This window comes from Pantherophis guttatus, chromosome 2 (assembly GCF_059756535.1).
Source record: "Pantherophis guttatus breed Tessera chromosome 2, ASM5975653v1, whole genome shotgun sequence".
In the NCBI taxonomy this organism is placed as follows: domain Eukaryota; kingdom Metazoa; phylum Chordata; class Lepidosauria; order Squamata; family Colubridae; genus Pantherophis; species Pantherophis guttatus.
In genome coordinates this window covers 238,486,307-238,506,524 of record NC_142064.1, presented here as the reverse complement: position 1 = coordinate 238,506,524, position 20,218 = coordinate 238,486,307, and the positions used below count along the sequence as shown (strand labels likewise).

Below are 20,218 nucleotides of genomic sequence, written 5' to 3'. Positions count from 1 at the left end.
TAAGTGTTCCCCTTTCTCTTTTCTATCCATTCTTAGAAAATCTGAATAATCACACCTCTTTTTAACAACAAGCCATGATCATGGGAACAATTAGTTTAACAGGCTGATTTCGTGTAACAATAAGGTATCTTTACTATTTGGCCTTTCCTTTTAGGCCACTGAAAACATATATCATGGGTTAGAGCAGGCATGTCCAACCCATGGCCCACATCTGCATGCAGTTCTGGACAGCTAATAAAGTGGTCCCACAAAATTGTAAACTTTTCACATTATTATGTGACTTTTAGCTATATTTATATACATTAACTGTATTGATAGATAGATAGATAGATAGATAGATAGATAGATAGATAGATAGATAGATAGTTATGCTATATACTATATTATATATATGTGGCCCAAGACAATTCCTCTCCACTCCATGTGGCCCAGGCAAGCCCAAAGGTTGGACACCCATGCTTTAGAGTACCATGGACACTTTCCTTTATCTTAGGGGTCCCAAGCCTAGCCCATTGGGAACCGAGCTGTGCAAGCAGCAAGCAAGCACACAACGCTCCATTGGCGCATGTGCAGGATTAGGTTTCACAAACAAAACCATCTTCTTCCCCGCCCCCCACCACCCCCGCCACTGTTGCCGGTCCATGAGCCGGAAAGGTTGGGGCTCATTGCTGTACCCCACTTGCTAGGAACAATATTAAGAGCAATTTTTTAATCACGCAGAAGCATTATAGAGAGCACAGTGAACATGCTGGCTCCATTTTGAGACTGAGCAAAGAGAGGAAATTGCATGGAAGATATACCGATCTTCTGCTTATTCTCAAACAGACACCAAAAGCTGCTTCCCTTCTTGCGTATATAGTATTTTCTTAATGTCAGCGCAATAATTATCTTCTTTTCTTCCCTGTGTGCTCTACTGTATTTTCCATTTTGACCACTGGCCTTTTCCCATAGCCTACATTTAGAAAGAAACCCATATTGGATGACCAATATAATTAGTTGTAAGAGGGTTTGGAATAGAAGGCTTCCCTGCTTTTAAGAAAAAAAAATAGTTGAATTCTAAAGTTGCCGCTCTTTTTAAACCTTCCCAATGCACTTCTTGTTTTTCATGCCTCTTCATAACAGGAACTCGAGATGCAGGCTCGAGCTCACGGACTTTCCATCATGCCAACAACGGGCCTTTGCTCTCCAGAAATGGTAAACCGGCTGATCAAGCAAGAGCCCGTGCTTGACAACTGCAGCCAGGAAATCCTACAGCAGCACCATCCTGAGCTTTCTTCCACAACTACTCTTGACCTTACCGACGGCACCATCACTTTCAACGGCGGCCTGGCAAATGTGACGGAATCGGCCACAAGCACCTACACCATCCCTCCCAAAATGGGATCTAAACTGGAAGATATGTTGATGGATGATACTCTGTCTCCCGTTGGAGTAACTGATCCACTCCTATCGTCGGTCTCTCCTGGGGCTTCAAAAACAAGTAGCCGGCGGAGCAGTGTAAGCATGGAAGACACTGACTATGCTTGTTAGTGGATATCCATAGACAGGCCTCTCACAAACTTCTTCGTTTTTCCTGATCAGTAGATTAAAGTAACTTTTCTCCCCCTGCCCCCCCCCTAATATTTGAATATATAAGTCTACGGATAGCTCAGCGTATATATGACTTTTTTAATGTTTGAAAAGACTTGTATATTGTTTTATAACTACAGTGCTTCCAAAGTATAGTACTGTACTGTGAACTAGGTTCATCAAGGAACTCCACATGATTTCATCTCTACTCAGAAGCAATAGACGTCTACAGATGAGCAAGATCCACTAAAGAGGAAACTTCAGTATAACTAAGTAAAGTGACTTGGAAGTGAAATGAAGAAGAATGTATAGAAACCAAAAAGAAAATTAGCTTTGTATAAACTATTTTTCTGTTGACTTAATAGTGCCTCCTTTTAAAAAAAAAAAAAGCATACAGTATCTATTAATTCATATAATCTTTCCCATGGTGATAGATACTATACATGTATCAGCAGGTTACCTGTACAGAAACTAACTAATTTTAAGTACAGTTCAAGCTAGATTTAATGCAAAGGAGAGATATCTAAAGATTCAGTGATATTTAAGTTGATATTATTATTATCCATTCAAAATTATGTCTTTATCTTTTCGAAAAGCATTACTTTTAAATAATCATGAGGAAATTATTTTAAAAAAATACTGTGCAAGACTTCATATTGCAAACTTAGTATTTTTCTCTCAGTGGGGCATAAACAATTATTTCCTCTTTTTTTAAAGAAAAATATGTGGTACAAATATCTGATCTAAATGAAATTTTCAATTTTTTGATTCAACATTTCATTCTGAATACATTTTTTTTAGAAGAAAATGCCTCTCGCCATTACATCAAGTTTTTGACAATTAAATTCCACTAAAAGAAAGCCAGTTTAGTGTAGTAGTTAAAACACCAGACTAGAAACTGGGAGACCATGAGTTCTAATCCTGCCTTAGGCACAAAGCCTAAATGGTTGACCTTGGGCCAGTTACTCTCTCTCAGCCCTAGGAAACAGACAAGGGCAAATCACTTCCAAAATCTTGCCAAGAAAATTCCAGGCAGTTGTCAGGAATCAAAAACTGACTGGAAGGCACACACAAACCCCACTGAATGGATTGTTTTACATTTTTTTAATGCACATTTCAGTATAAGCTTTGATGCAGGTACCTGTCTTTTCACGAGTGGATTTGTTGCTATTTTGTATATTACAGTATTCTTTGAAAGGAATGTTTTGACACAGACAGTTTAAATAATAACGTAGATTTAATCTAGTTAACAAAACAGAGCTCAGTATAAAACAAAAACTCTGTGGTGGGGGAAATCCCAACATGCTCCTTTTTTTTTCAGTGAGAGTAATATTGTTGAAAATAAGGTTGCTATGTTCTTTCATACCGTATTACACTTTTCAGCAATCGTGTTGGAAAAAAATTACTGTATCTTCAGGTGACTGTGTCTTGAGCCCAACAATGTTAGATTTAACCATGCAACAGTGTTGTTGTAAGAGCATGTTCTGTGCATTATCTACTCTGGTGTAGGCCTATGCAATAACAGTAGTGGCGCCTGTACCCTAACCCTAACCTTGCCTAATTATTTTATACAGAGGTTGTATAATCTAATCAGTTGAGCAAGAGATAAGTTTCCACCATAGCATGGAATCCTATCTCCTGGAGAATGAAGTGCCTTAAATTTAGCTGTAATCCTTATGAACTATGACTGAAGTGTGATGTAGGAAAAATTGAGGGGAGAAGGGAAGGAATCAAAGGGGGGTAGTTGTTGGGCTTAGGTCATGAAACAAAAGAGTTTCTGATCCTCCCACAGTCTGTGTTTCCTAAAGTTTTTTTACTCCCATGCTTTGCTTACATATTCAGGAAGTCTGGTCTACTGGTCAGAGATAAGCCTTCAGAATGCTAGTGAGAAAGGCTGATCAAGTCGTGGTAAAATAAGGCTCCACAATCATGAGCTGCCATGCACTTTTTGCTTTATGAAACCTTCTTGAAACCACTCAGGCCCAATTGTGCTGCTCTCTTAAGTCGAGTTGCACAGTGGAAGTGGGGCCTGGACCTGTTTTCAGCTTTGCCGATCTCATAGAGGCAGAGAAGATGACTTGAAGTAAAGACCTTTTCTTTTAACCTCAACGGGTTTTTTCCCCAGCTCATCAATGACTCAGTTTGCTCCAAGCTGACTACCTGAATGCTGATAATATTTAAGAATGTTTGTATCCATAAGATAGGCGTAGAAATTTGAATGCTTTTATTGCTAAGAAACTTTAATCAGCTCAGTATTTTTTGCAAGTTAAAATGTTTGCAAAACAATATAATCTGGAAACGAGTATTTCCCATGCACAGCAGAAACCTCAAGTTCAGTAGCCGATAAACAGACTGTTGTTGCCATAGATCTACTTTCTCCAAACTGATGCCCACCACAGATATTCCTGGACAATATTTGGAGGCAGTAGGTTGCATGAAACTGCCATGTACTATCTAACTGTAGTTAGCATTTTGTTGTGGACCGGACTCTTGATATTTTTGTTTTTATAATTATTTTTTTAAAGTATATCTGACTTTGGGAGAGAATGCTGTTCAAAGCCTAACCAAGCAGGCCATAGCTTGATCCTAAGCAATGCCAGTGGCTTGTATTATAAGGTATTTTTTCCTTTTTCTTTTTTTTTTAAGTGAATAAAGAGCTGGATCTGTGCATGTTTTGCAGGAGTCGGCTTTCTTGATACAACATTTTCTCTCCTTTTAACTTCAATGCAACAGTGTAGATTATGCATATTAAACATACATATTTGCTTCTTTTTGCACAACCCATTTCATTTAATGTAATTGTTGGAATGTCCATCATGCATATCCAGCGAAGGTCTAAGGCTGTTTTCAGTGCACACAAGAGTGGGGATTAAGGTGGGGGCCGGGATAAGAGGGATGGAGTTTGTAATCTACTCTCTGAATTCTGTGGGTTTTGTTTTTTTTTAATCAGGCATTACTGTTACGGGCTTTCAAATCTGCTTTTGCACACCTAAGGACTAGAAATGTCCTTATTTCTTCTGGAGGGAGAAAACCGAACCTAAGATTTTTAATAACAGAAATTCTGCTCTGGTGTCAAGTTCTGTGGCTGCAACGTAATATATGCATAGCCTCCATGGTGAAACAAGGCTGCTTTAAAAAAAAAAAAAAAAAACCCATTCATTCTGCTGGATTCTGTTTTGTAGTGTTTTGAATCAAGAAACACCCTTAGACCTAAATAAAATGTAACTGTGCCCTGTCATTGAATTTAGAGCATCTCACACCTTAGTGGAAATACAATCTTATCATTTTAGATCCCCTTAGTTGAAATTTTTGCATTCCACGATTCCTGCTGTATGTTGTGTAGAATACAGAGCTTTTTCTCATTTCACAGTCTGCAACACGACATATTTGCCTTTTTCTCACTAGCCATTCACTATTTTTCTATGGGTTTCCCCTTTAATGTGCCTACTTTGGAGTTTTCATATTGTCCACTTGTAGTTCATAAAAATCAAATCTTGGAGACTGGTGCGAAACTTTGCAATTGTAACATATGGCTCCAGAGGATTGGAGGGGGGGGTGTCCATCATCATCATCTAGAACCCAAGTCCACAATCTGATTAGGCTTTCAGTGTGTGTTGCATTTTTAAAAAAGAGATGTCAGGGCCATCAGATACATGGTAGAGCATTAAACTCTACTGAATCTCAAAGTACAAGGATTGCATGAACCCAGATGAGAAAAATAGAAGAGAATCCTGAAGTGGCTGTTTGGACATGGAGTTCAATTTCATTTTTGCCAAAATCACAAAGACTTCTTAGTGCCATGAGCAGCTTCCTTACTACTTTTAAACAGTTATAAAAAGCAATACTAACTCTTTTGCCTACAAAGCCTTTAGGAGAAAAGAAACAAACAAACAACAAAGCACAAAATAATGCACTTATCACATGGTTGGACACAAAATGCACTGGTGGGAAAAAAAATTGATGGTAGAAAAGGCCTTTGTATCTTGAAAAAAGTGATATGAATTACTGCCTCTAGTTCTGGATGTTTAGTACCATACTGTTAATCTTTTCATCTGCTGTTGGCCGCAGCAGTAAGTTGTGTATGATCCATCGCACTGTAAATTATGGGTCAAGTTAATGTAAGCCAATTAAATAATTTGAACTGTTCCTAATAGATGAATTAAAGTGGTTTTTTTTAATGTAATGATTTCATAATTCATGTAGAGTGCGTTTGAATGATCTGTTTTAAACCAAATAATGACTTTTGGTGTTAACTTGTGAATATGAATAACAAAGAATACTTTGGATTGTAGAACTTCGCTTCATATGAACCCTCCCTCCTTTCCTTCCTTCCTTCCTTCCTTCTAGTGGGCTCGACATGACAGTACAATGTATTGATTTTGCATAATTTGCAGATAGGGAGAATATCATTTTTTTCCAGCAGCATAGGTGCTGGAATAAACAATAAGCAATAAACTAATAAACTCTTTACAAATAACTTTAACATTAATGTTAAAAAGCAGGCTGCCTGTATAAATGGTGGCAATCAGTTGAAAGCAGACATGATATCAATCTCTACACTCTAATATTTTTTTTAAAAAAACTAGTATCTTCCTGATTGAAGCCATATTCACTTTTTTTTCTGCTTTGCATAATTCTTAGCCTTCAGAAATACTCATTGATTTAACAGGAACAGCTAAATAACTGGCAGAGCTGTTATACATCTTAAAATTCAGTTACCATTTAAACAAACCTAAACTCGGAATACCCAAGTGACTAATATCCCAAACTGCCTGATAATAAGCTGTACCAGAATCTTTAGTTGTTTCACTGGTCATTGGAAGTAAACATTCTTGGAGTAAGAACACTTCTTGAACCAAAATATTTCTTGTTGAAAGTGTTGTTTAAAGTCTATCACAAAGCTTGAAGCCAAAAGGAGCCTAAAATAAGAGAAGGGTGAGCAACAGATGAATTAAACAGATAATTAAAAGATAAAGGTTTCCCCTGTCCGGTTGTGTCTGACTCTAGGGGATGATGCTCATTTACATTTCTTAGCTAAGGGAGCCAGCATTATCCAAAGACCCTTTCCATGGTCATGTGATCAGCATGACTATATGCCTAGGCACATGGAACACTGTTACCTTCCCACCAAAGTGGTGACTATTTATTGACTTGCATTTGCATGCTTTCAAACTGCTAGGTGGGCGGGACCTGGAGCAAGTAACGGGAGCTCACCCTGTCACGCAGCGCTCGGGTCTTGAACATGGGCTGTCAGCTTTCCAGCTGACAATCTCAGCATCTTTCATCACTAAGCCATTGTTCCCTCTACTAAAATGAGGGAAGAGTGGGTAACAGCATTGGTCGCGGCACTGGTCGCGTTGGTAGATGATCTCTGGCGGGCTCGGGACAGGAGTTGCTCCTCTGTCCTGGTCCTGTTAGATCTCTCAGCAGCTTTTGATACCATCGACCATGGTATCATGCTGCACCGGTTGGAAGAGTTAGGGGTGGGAGGCACTGTGTTGCAGTGGTTCTCCTCCTTTCTCTCTGACCAGTCGCAGTCTGTGTTGACGGGGGCAGAGGTTGACCCCGAGGCCCCTCATATGCGGGGTGCCACAAGGGTCGGTCCTCTCGCCCCTCCTGTTCAACATTTATGTGAAGCCACTGGGCGAGATCATCCGTGGTTTTGGGGTGAAGTACCACCAGTACGCTGATGACACCCAGCTGTACATCTCCACCCCAGACCACCCCAACAATGCCCTTGAAGTGATGTCCCGGTGCCTGGAGGCCGTGCGGATCTGGATGGGGAGAAACAGGCTCAGGCTCAACCCATCCAAGACCGAGTGGCTGTGGTTTCCGACATCCCGATATAGTCAGTTGACGCCATCGCTGACTATTGGGGGCGAATCGCTGGCCCCCACGGAGAGGGCTTGCAACTTGGGCATCCTCCTGGATTCACGGCTGTCTTTAGAAGAGCACTTGATGGCCGTGACCGGGAGGATTTTTCATCAGATTCGCCTGATCCGCCAGTTGCGTCCCTTTCTGGATCAGGACTCATTACACACAGTCACTCATGTCCTCGTCACCTCCCACCTGGACTATTGTAACGCTCTCTACATGGGGCTCCCCTTGAGGAGCACCCGGAGGCTCCAACTGGTGCAGAGTGCGGCCGCGCAGTGGTAATGGGAGCAACATGGCATTCCCATGTAACACCCCTCCTGCGCGAGCTGCACTGGCTCCCGGTGGTCTTCCGGGTGCGCTTCAAGGTTCTGGTTACCACCTTTAGAGCGCTCCATGGCTCAGGACCTGGGTACTTGCGGGACCGCCTACTACCACCAATAGCCTCCCACCGGCCGGTACGCTCCCACAGAGAGGGGCTCCTCCGGGTGCCGTCGGCCAAACAATGCCAACTGGCGGCCCCCAGGGGGAGAGCCTTCTCTGTGGGGGCACCTACTATCTGGAACGAGCTCCCCCCGGAGATACGGAGGATCCCGGATCTGCGCACCTTCCGCCGCGCCTTAAAGACCTTTTTATTTCACCAGGCGGGCCTGGCCTAATTTTCTCCCTCTTTTATAAAAGATTTTTAAATTTTTAATATTTTTTAGTATTTTATATATTCAAATTTTAAAATTGGTTTTAAATTGATTGGGGTTTTAATTTGTTTGGGCCAAAACTATTTAATTTGATTTTAATTCCACTTTTAAATTTTGTATGTATGTATTTTATTGTTTGGCTGTGCACCGCCCTGAGTCCTTCGGGAGTAGGGCGGTATAGAAATCAAATCAAATCAAATAAATAAATAAATAAATAAACAGTTAATGGAATATGGTTAAAGTTGGCAAAAGCAAGAAAATCAGTCTTGAAAGTATAAAGGATGTGGGTACATACTATTGAGAAAGAAGACACCTCAAAAGAGTCACTTTGGAAAGGAGACTATTAGCAGAAGAAACTGGAAAAACGGGTATATGGGACGATTTCAGATATTCAGTCTGATCTAGACAGGGCTACAGCTAAATTACATAGAAGATCATTTCTATCTTTTACTGACTTTGAAAACAAAAGCATCTTAGAAGATGTGAGAGAACAACTAGAGGAAATAAATGGATTTCACTATTAAACAATCCAGCAATTTATAGTTTCTCGTTATCTTACGTAGGTCACAAGATCTATGAACAGTACATAGTTTTTTCTGATCATTCAAAGCCCATGGGACAACCATACCTTTAGAAAAATTCAGAATGGAAAGAAGGCAATGATGATAATGCTGGAAAATTGATCTGGGAGAGGTTATAAGAAAGATAAATCTGTATAGCTTGAACCTGCATTCTAGTTTTGTTATTTCTATTAAATGTTGCAGCTTTACATAATTTCTCTGACAAATGCAGAACTAATGTAACATCCATACTAGATTAGTTCCATATGATCAAGCCTAATTCAACATGGACCAAGGAAATTCATGTTGCTCTAATGTGTAACTCCAATTTGTAAGTTCTTTTGTCTGAAAGTAGCATGTAATTTGCATCACTGGCAGTCTCAGCTGAAGAGAGACAAGAATTGAACCATTTCACATTGAGCTGCCTAATCTATATTGTGAAATTGATGCTGATATTATTCATGGTTTTAAATATTTTTTGTTTTGACATTTTAATGAGAAGTATAGGAAAAGGATTTAGCCAAAAGATATGCTTATCTGAAAGGACAACTACACAATCACAGGCACATCAATAAGCCCACCCAGGAGTAGGATGAATGATAATATTGACAAATAAGTGTCTGTGTAATTTTTTAGTATTACTGAAAATATATTTATATTTTTTATTGTAACACTAACATTAAAATTTCAGCAGGAAATCTTCCAAGGAATAAAAGGCTAACCAAACAATATGTAAATATGTTTGAGAACATAGTCTGATCTAGCTGTAGAGCAGGTTTCCCCACTCTGGATGAATCCATTCATTTCTTCAAATTAAAATACCCCCAAATTATGTCCAGGTGACTTACAGAAGAAGAAATTGCACAGGTACAGTATATGTGGTACCTTGCTCAATAGTAGTAACTGTGAGAGGGATCTTGGAGTCCTAGTGGACAATCATTTAAATATGAGCCAGCAGTGTGCAGCAGCTGCCAAAAAAGCCAACACAGTTCTAGGCTGCATAAACAGAGGGATAGAATCAAGATCATGTGAAGTGTTAATACCACTTTATAATGCCTTGGTAAGGCCACACTTGGAATACTGCATCCAGTTTTGGTTGCCATGATGTAAAAAAGATGTGGAGACTCTAGAAAGAGTGCAGAGAAGAGCAACAAAGATGATTAGGGAACTGGAGGCTAAAACATATCAAGAACGGTTGCAGGAACTGGATATGTCTAGTTTGATGAAGAGAAGGACTAGGGGAGACATGATAGCAGTGTTCCAGTATCTCAGGGGTTGCCACAAAGAAGAGGGAGTCAAACTATTCTCCAAAGCACCTGAGGGTAGAACAAGAAGCAATGGGTGGAAACTAATCAAGGAGAGAAGCAATTTAGAACTAAGGAGAAATTTCCTGACATTTAGAACAATTAGCAAGTGGAACAACTTGCCTCAGAAGTTGTGAATGCTTCAACACTGGGAATTTTTAAGAAGATGTTGGATAACCATTTTTCTGAAATGGTGTAGGGTTTCCTGCCTGGGCAGGGGGTTGAACTAGAAGACCTCCAAGGTCCCTTCCAACTCTGTTATTCTATTCTATTCTAAAAGGCAGACTAAAAATGGCTCTGCAAAAGGTGGAGCTGACAACCGCAGCAAAGAATGAAGACTCAGTAAGTAAACCTCTCTGGACAAGGAGAGAATGAGAGATCACCCACATGTGCATTGAAATATTGCTCCTCGCAAGGAGACCACAAGATAGCAGTGACCGGTGGTTTTTGAGCACTGTGAGATACAGGAATAACATTGTGCTCACAACCACAGTTAGTGCCTTTTAAACGACACTGCTTTCACAAATGTCTTTTCTAATTTGGGAATTGTTTGTTAATTATTTTTAAGCTATCAGAGACCTTCAGATAGATGACTCTGAAAATGCCAAGTGAGTTTTCCTTCAATCTTTAATGAAAGAAAATTTTAAGTAATAATTGACCCAAAGCATGTAGATAGTGATTCCTTGCCTCTAGTTTTCATATTGAAATTGTTGGTGTGTGATCTGAGGGTGGAGATCATTTCAATCTGTCATGGTCAGATCACTGTCATTTGATCACTAGCTCACTAGCATTCTTGACCTTCTTGAAGTCATGGGAAGGACTGGTCAGGATCAGTAATGACCCTTTCTGGATCGGGACTTATTACGCACGGTCACTCATGCCCTCGTCACTTCCCGCCTGGACTACTGTAATGCTCTCTACATAGGGCTCCCCTTGAGGAGCACCTGGAGGCTCCAACTGGTCCAGAATGCAGCCACGCGGGTGGTTACGGGAGCGACGTGGCGCTCCCATGTGACTCCTCTCCCGGTGGTCTTCTGGGTGCGCTTCAAGGTTCTGGTTACTACCTTTAGAGCGCTCCATGGCTTAGGACCGGGGTACCTACGAGACCGCCTTCTGCCACCAATAAACTCTCACTGACCAGTACACTCCCATAGAGAGGGTCTTCTCAGAGTGCCGTCGGTCAAACAATGTCAACTGGCGGCCCCCAGGGGGAAAGCCTTCTCTGTGGGGACACCTGCTATCTGGAACAAGCTCCCCCCGGAGATACGGAGGATCCCAGATCTGCGCACTTTCCACCGCGCCCTCAAAACATTCTTATTCCAGCAGGCTGGTCTGGCCTAACCTCCCTTTTTAAATTGCTTTTAAATTGGTTTTAAAATTGGGGTGTTTTAAATCTGGCCAAAGTATTTAATGTACTTTAAATGGTTTTTAACGTTTGTATTATGTATATTTTACTTTTTTGGCTGTTCACCGCCCTGAGTCCTTTGGGAGTAGGGCGGTATATAAATTTAATTATAAATAAATAAAATAAAATAAATTATCTGTATTGGGTACTTTATGGATCCAGTGAGTTTTCCGCAAAAGCCTAGGGAGGCTTTTAGTGATCTGGCAGATAGTTCTGCTATCTGCCTGAATTATTTCTAGAATTTGGAGGTAACTAAGACACTGATGTGATGGCCTACAGTATAGGTTGCCTGTCCTCCCACTTTCCCAATACCAAGGTTTTTTGATTTACTAAGAAGCCCTGGGTGATGAAATGGGAAAAAAATTAAGAGTTAATATCATCAAATAGTGGTATTTGTTTAGGTTCCAGTCTATATGGAGACAGTAAATGTGGTCATCAAGAGCTTTTTGGTTTTTGGTTTACAGAGCAATCCTAAGGATGCTTGCACTGTGTCAAAAGAACAGCCAAGCATAGAGGGTTGATCATCAACTCAAGCAGTCAGTTTTTCTTTGATCCAGGACTGATTGATTCATTGTTCTTGCAGTTCATACAGTGAGTGGGTGGCTAGGCTGGCTTCTTCCAGATATTTCATTACCCAAACTTTAGAACTGACGAAGCTTCTTGGATGAGAAGCAAAACATCTTCAAGCAAAAACAAAGAAAGTCCAGTTGACTTTTGAAAAAAAGCACCTTTGGGATGGTCATCAGTGCTAGACTTTATGCTGTCTCCACAGTCATAACTGAAAGGTGTCCATCTTTTTCTTCTCACTGTTTCTCAGGTTCATTTTTTCACAGCCACATATAACCACGGGGGTGGGAGGGAGAGACACAATTGTTTTTACTATTCTGATCAGTGGTGGGTTTCAAAAATTTTTACTACCGGTTCTGTGAGTGTGGCTTGGTGGGCGTGGCTTGGTGGGTGTCGAAGGGGAAGGATACTATAAAATCTCCATTCCATCCTGATCAGCTGGGACTTGGGAGGCAGAGAATAGATAGGGGTGGGACCAGTCAGAATTTTTACTACCGGTTCTCCGAACTACTCAAAATTTCCGCTACCAGTTCTCCAGAACTGGTCAGAACCTGCTGCAACCCACCTCTGATTCTGATCCTAAATAGCAAATAACTATCCTTATCCTTCAAGTCTGTTATTGCCTTTCTCACTAGGTTAGTCTTCTTTTTACTTTTCAGCTCACTTTGACCCCAAGAAAACTAAACTAGCTATCACATTTCTTCACATCAACCGCAAGTTCATTAACCACAAAGTTGACATTGCCAGGATTTTTTTAACTTTCCATTTTTATTTTCATAATGAGCTCTTTTTCAGACTCCTGTCTTTCCGCTCATAAAATAGTACTCCCGCAGATCTCAGATTGTCAGCATTTAATTTCATTGTTGATGCTATCCATCATCTCTTCCAAACCTGTTACTTTTGTAACCGTTCAAATATATAAAGTCCACTCCATTTCAATAAGTCATTTTTTTTACAATGCTTTCTTGTTCATTGTGAAACTACTTTTAGGAATGGGCAGGTCTTCTGACATTCCTATTAGCATTCTGATACAATCTGTTGCCAATAATCTACAATCTACAATCTACAGAGGAATTATTGAGTCTGTCATCTGCACCTCTATAACTGTCTGGTTTGGCTCCACAACCAAACAAGACAATACAGACTTCAACGGATAATTATAACTGCAGAAAAAACAACAGCTACCAACCTGCCTTCCAGTGAGGACCTCTATACTGCACGAGTCAAAAAGAGGGCTGTGAAAATATCTACAGACCCCTCACACCCTGGACATAAACTGTTTCAACTTCTACCCTCAAAATGATGTTATAGGGCATTGGACACCAGAACAAATAGACACAACAACAGTTTTCCCTCCCATGCCACCACTTTGCTAAACAACTAATTCCCACAACACTGTCAAACTATTTACTAAGACTAAATATTACTATTGTTCTTCTCATCCTTCCTATTATCTATTTCTTTTTCTACTTATGACTATAACTTTGTTGCTTGTATCTTTACGATTTATATTGTTTATTTAGTTTCCTAGTATAATTTATGTTGATTGCTTATTTAGTATCCTATGACTATCGCTAAGTATTATATCTTACGATTCATGATGAATGTATTTATGACTATGATCATGATTTATCACTTATATCTTTTATGTACACTGAGAGCTTATGCACCGAAGACAAATTCATTGTGCGTCCAATCACACTTGGCCAATAAAGTATTCTGTTCTGTTCTGTTCTGTTCTGTTCTGTTCTGTTCTGTTCTGTTCTGTTCTGTTCTACAAAGGTGAGCCCCCTTCTTATATAATCTGACAATAGATTGAAGAACTAAACTCTGTCTTTTTCTTAAACATCTTTGATCATTTGGAGTTTCTCTCACCATGTGTGGTTTCATTCCTCTGTATAAAACCTTAAGCAAACTGTTGCTGTTCTAAGATATTAGAGCAATGGTTCAGTAATTTGCATTGTTTCTTGCATCTCCTTTCTGCATATGCACTACAATAATCTTTTCCAGTGTCTAGGCCAAACAGCCTTGTTTTATATTTGTTGACACAAAACGGTTAGCACTTTAATTGCTTCCCTTGAAGGTTTAAACAGTTTGGTAAGTATTTCATCTTGCTTGCTTTGACTGTCTCGTGAAGTTCATTCCTGAACACATTCTTTCTCTGCAAATATTTCTGTCATGCTATGCTCCTATTTGTAAAGCATCCATTATAATCGTTCTATTTTCCAGTCTTGCATTAGATATATGTTTTCCTATGATTTCTTTGACTTTAAAAAGCTCTTTCTTTTCTAGTTAGTTCTATTTTTTTATATTATTGATTGAGACACTTTCCCTTGTCTTTGTGTTAGATCTATCAAACACAACAATTCTTACTTCTCAATAGGAGAAGATAGAGAAATAGGATGCTGGTATTCAAAGGAATTCTCACAAAGAAAACCAGAAAGAAAATATGAAAAGGTTTGCTTACTTGTTTCATTTCTTGAAAACATTTGTACATAATTACAATTTCCTCAATTTTATTAGTCTGCTGCTATCTCAGGGATTTCTTGAGAGATCATTGACATTTTGTACTGTATATTTTTATACTGGCATAAAATCTTAGGGTTCCTGACAACACCAACAGTGAAAGGAAAGCCACTATATAAACAGAGAGGAAAACCTACTCCCTTCCAGCACTGATGATATTACCTAGTTGGGTAATGAAATGTCTGCAAATAAACAACCAAGCTCAGAGAGCACCAAGGACCCCATAGAAGATTGTCCACAAATTGACTGGTGACTTGCCATGAGCAGTGACATATAATATAATGTCATATAATTCAGTCCTATTCACCTTTAGGGAAAAACCTCTATGTTTACTTTATTTAGTGTTACTTTGGGAGATTTGCCACACATTATATTGGGATTTTACAACATTTTGGGAGAGCATTTGTCTTTTCATCTGCCAGAAAAAAACCAAGATGGATAAAAAAGAAATAAACAAGGGAAAATATTCCAAATGGGCTTAAAATTCTTTTTTTCTTCTTCTTTTTTTTAAGAGAACAAATTATGAAATTGTATATAATGTTTGTTTCTTCTCTCAGGTGATAATACTCAAAATGTATTATCTGTGTTTCTTTTCTTCCTTTCAAAGGTTTACCTGACAGCCAAATAACCACATACACAGCATTCTCTATTTCTAAATTATAGTTTGAAATTATGCAAAAGGAAAGGCTGCTTATATTTTTTCAAGAACTGTTTTGATATTTCAAAATGCTGTTTAGAGAGAAAGATAGAATGCGACTGCCTAAAGATTTGTGGCAAAGTGTTATTTTCTGCTTGAAGGTCCTCTAGTCTCCTTTGCTTTGGGGGATGACTACTATACTCTACAGTTAGTGTTTTATGACAAAGGTACTGTCAGAAATTTGAATGGCTAACATTTATTGCGTGATTGTTTCTTTCTTTTTTGAATAACAGTTCCCCATTTCCAAGAGTCTGAATGTTGCTAGTCACTGCAAAATAGCAGCCTTCTGAAACCATTGAAGTGGATATTATACCCCGGGGTAGGCACAATTGGGCTCTCCAGAGCATGTCATAAGTGGCCTCACAAAATGGCTACCATGGGAAGGCTTGCTGACTCTTAAGATGGTCGTCATGGTAGATGTGGAAGTCATAAAATGTGCATTTACTGGAAAAGGCAGCATTGAGATTATTTTCTGAAATCCCCATTACTAGTTCCCATTCTCACGGTCATTTAGTTTTGTATTTTTTTCAGGGCACTGGTTTGCATCCAGCAAACATCTTTATTTTGTAATATCTATATAGTTCAGCTGGGGCCCTAAGGCATTTTTTGTAAAATGAATAAAGAGGACACTGGAGGCTGGTGTGCTGCTTTGCCACATGCCTGTTTTCCATGATTTATAATTAATAATTAAAATAACTATTATTGTTTAATAATAAAATATTTCATTAAATTCAGTAAGGATACTAGCGAGTGCCAAGGAAAGCATTAGTTTAACTTCCTTGTTACAGTGTTGATGAAAATGCTATTTTGTTTGTCCTTTGTGTTCTCCATTGTTTGACTGAAATTCTACCAGAAAAAGACAAGTTTGCTTTGAGAGCCTTAATTACTTTTTTCATATATTTATAGAACATCTGGTATTGATTTTCTGTTTACTAAATACTAAATACACATTTGGTTTTTTTAAAAAATCCTACACGATGAACTACTGAGGATTCATATGACAAGTTAAGAAGAGGTAGACGATTTTGCAGAGATTTTGGCACAGATTCAGAAGCTTTTAGAGTTTTCATTATCCAGGATAAGACAATAAAAAAATAGGATGAATAAATCCTTTAATATGATCTTTGGATTTTGTAGCATAAGCATTCCCTAATGCAGTGTCCTTCAGCACCTTTAGACTATAACTTGGGACTTTGGAGAATTGCATTTCCAATGTATTGGGAAGAGTCATGTATCACATATACACAAACACCCACCCACACCCACACACCCAGAAACAAACACCCGTGAAGTCTGGGCTATGGAATCATTCTGCCTGAATGCCTTAAAATAGTATTATCATATCTATTCTTGTGGAACAATTAGTGTAAAACAACTTAAGGAAAATGTTGCGTATATGTGTGTATTTATGTATGACATAATTTTGCAGGACCAATAAATAAATAAACCCTCTCCCCAAACAGATGCCCCATATTTGATAGAGTATGTTGTATATTTTTTTTTAAAAAAATCTAATATGAACAAATGTGTATGTGGTCCCTCTATCAGAGTTTCAAAATTGGACAAATAAATTTAAAAAAATAAATAGGCATTATACTCATTTCCTTTATTTTTATTTTTTACTTTATTAGTAATTTCATTAAGCTTATCAAGATATGCTTGCCGCCTTATTTGTAAAATATAAATAAATAATAAACAAACAAACAAAAGAAAATGAAAATAGTGGGAAAGGGGGGGAGAAAAAGCATTGATTTCCAACTTTTTTTTAGCATAGTAGAATAAAGAAGTAATATTAGAGCCTCAACTTTTTACTTTTTACATACTTAAGTCAAAGTTTCGGGGGTTTTTCCCATCTCAAGCAAAAAAAAAAAAAAAAAATCCAGAAGTGATTTCAAGTAGAAACAAAGTTGGATGTGTTCGTTGCTTTGATAAAAACAATTAGTTTAGTTATCTCTACTAGTTCCCAGTTTTTCCAGCCATTCATCTATGATAGGAATTAAAGTATCTTTCTATTTTTGTGCATAAATACATATTCTTGCTGCTGTCCACATACATAACAGAAAAATTCCAGTTCTTTTTCCAAGTTCTTTGGTCATTAAGCCTAACAGAAAAGTCTCTGACTTGATTTTTACTTTATGAATCTTCTGTGTTAAAATATGAATGTTATGCCAGTGTTTCTTTACTTTATCCCAAGTCCATCAAAGATGGCAGAAGGTTTACATTTATATTGCCAACAAGGTTATACACCTTTGACAATTAAGGTAAAGGTAAAGGTTCCCCTCACACATATGTGCTAGTTGTTCCCGACTCTAGGGGGTGGTGCTCATCTATGTTTCAAAGCCGAAGAGCCAGCGCTGTCTGATGACAATTCCATGCTCATGTGGCCGGCATGACTAAACGGCAAAGGCGCATGGAACACTGTTACCTTCCCACCAGAGGTAGTCCCTATTTTTCTACTTGCATTTTTTATGTGCTTTCGAACTGCTAGGTTGGCAGAAGCTGGGACAAGTTACAGGAGTTCACCCTGTTACCCGGTACTAGGGATTTGAACCACTGAACTGCCGACCTTTCGATCGACAAGCTCAGCATCTTACCCACTAAACCACTGTGTCCCTTCTTTGACAATTACTCATCTCCTTTACTGAATGCATGCTAGATTTATGCGTGTGTTTGTCTTATACAACTGATCTTGATAAACTTGATATATGCCATTGTTTATATTCCCACATAATTTCCATCCTCAATTGTACGTTCTAATCCAGGGGTCCCCAACCCCCGGTCCCCAACGGTCCCCAACCCCCTGGGAACCAGGGTGAAGTGAGTGAAACTTCATCTATGGATGCACAGGATCTAGGTAGTGCATGAAATCATGCCAGCCCCCAATCTATAGAAAAACTTTTTCCATAGATCCACTCCCTGTTCTCAAAAGGTTGGGATTTGTTGTTCTAATCTAACATGTTGGCTGGAGTTATAATTGTTTAATGTATCGTTAGCAATGCATTATAAATAATAGCTTCTATGTGCTGTCTCTCTATATATTGAATAAATTTCTATTTTAAACCCTATTGCTCTGAGGGTTTTTGGTTTTTTTTAGAAATATCCCTTGGGATACTTAAATCAGAGATATAACACAAAATGATTCTAACATCCCTGAAGAGTATCCTAGCACCTCTGCATTGCTTGCAGAAAACTTTCTATACAACAGGGGGATTTTTATCGGCAAATTCTTACACAAATATTCACTAGTTTATTACTTAACTAATCTAAAATCTAATTCTATTTTATGGCTGACTAAAAGTCAAAGTATCAATCTGAATATATCAACACTGATGGTGTCAATTCATCTCTTTTTTGGGGGAAATGGCAAAACTGAGAAATCATGCAAAATTTCAAGAGATGCTTCATGCAAAAACAGAGACAAATGGTCGAAAGTAATCTTATTTCAGTCATTCCAGAGAGGTCTTGGCATCAAGAAAACAACTCCAGGCTTATAGATCCTATGATGGTACACAGTGAGATTGAACATAAAATGAGACACATAATTTCTTCCATGGTGATTTACTGTCTTAATGTAAAATATTTTTTAAAATGTCTAAACCTCAAACGTTTGATAACAAATATGTGTGAATTCATAGAGAGGCTCAAGAGAAGACAAACTTCTAAAAACTTCTGTTCTATTCTATTCTATTCTATTCTATTCTATTCTATTCTATTCTATTCTATTCTATTCTATTCTATTCTATTCATTATTTGGAGACTACCCCCTCATTCATCATATAATGATGAAAATGAATATATAAGTAAAATGTCAATGATATAATTGAGATAAGGAAACAAATTATCAGAAAACTGCATGAAAAAAACAATACACATCAGTCTTCATTCCTTGAACTCAGAGCTCCCAAAACTGCCGAAGGAGACAGTTGAGGACTTGATGTAATCATTCAGATCTTTTAGGCACCACCAGGGCTTTCGTCTTCAAACAACTTTCTTTATGAACATTAATTAATCTGCTAACTAAATTAGTTTCAGTAACTAAACTAATTAATTAAGCTAATTTTAGGTATCATTAATTCAGCAGTCTGACTGGTACCCTCATTATTCCTTTCTCAGCTACAGAAGCAAAACGGAGCTTGCTAAATAGTCCCCATTTATTAACATATGTTCTGCTATGTGTGTGTGTGTGGGGGGGGGTGAAGAATGAAAAGTTGATTCTTTTCTTAGGAATTAACAATGTGTAAACTGTTCCAGACGGTGGGTTATGGGGAAATCTGAATGTTAGTTTTGTTGCTGAAATAATAGCTGGGAGTTGTTTGACTTCCATGAGCTGGGTGATAATAGCTGTACGTTATCTGATCAAATCTCTTAAGACACCAGTGAGGGGCAGTTAAGAGGTTAGCTTAAATGTCTTCTTTTTCTAGTCTTAGAGTAGCTGAGCGCATCTGTTATGGAATATGAATTCCATCTTATATCCTAGAGGACCAGAGGGAGAAAAAAATGATCTGTATTTCAAATATGAGCTTTCGGGTATGCATTCTTAAATGTTTTGGGGCTCTAATTTGCTCAGCTGGGGAGATTATTTTCGTGAAGAACTAGCCAGATCTTTAAAATATTGCCATTGGCATTGTGAGGTTGCCTGAAAAACCAACCATGCCAATAGACTAATTATCCACCACCTTAAAGTGAGGGGGGGGAAGTGCATGTAAACAACCAGTATGTTACGCATTAAAAGTTCATCCCCTTTCCAACAACTGGATTCCTAAAAATGCTTTCTCCTTTGGCGTAATGCTGCCCATGATTGTAACCAGCTTGTTAACCTTTTTTCATGATTCACAAAAGGACAGGATTTGTGTTCCTGCACTGGATTTAACTCTGATTTAATTTCAGAATCTTTTCTTAATCCCTTTGAGAGTTTCTCAGGGCAAAAGAAAGAGGGTTTAAAATGTTCTTGCAATTTAGTGAGAGGGTCATCATTTTGATATCAATTGCTTATCATGGCTAATTTAATTGAACTCTAAGCA

The 20,218-nt window shown here is 38.5% G+C and overlaps 1 protein-coding gene across 7 annotated transcripts in view; it reads left to right on the top strand.

Moving 5' to 3' along the window:
* Positions 1–5,752, top strand: part of MITF (melanocyte inducing transcription factor) — a 188,206-nt gene extending 182,454 nt beyond the window's left edge. For all 7 annotated transcript variants that reach the window (XM_087887955.1, XM_034440585.2, XM_034440588.2 and 4 more), the window contains one exon: positions 1,123–5,752. In XM_087887955.1, coding sequence (XP_087744081.1) covers positions 1,123–1,530 — 408 coding nt within the window. In that variant the 3' untranslated portion in view covers positions 1,531–5,752. The remainder of the gene's footprint in view (positions 1–1,122) is intronic.
* Positions 5,753–20,218: the final 14,466 nt, after the last annotated feature.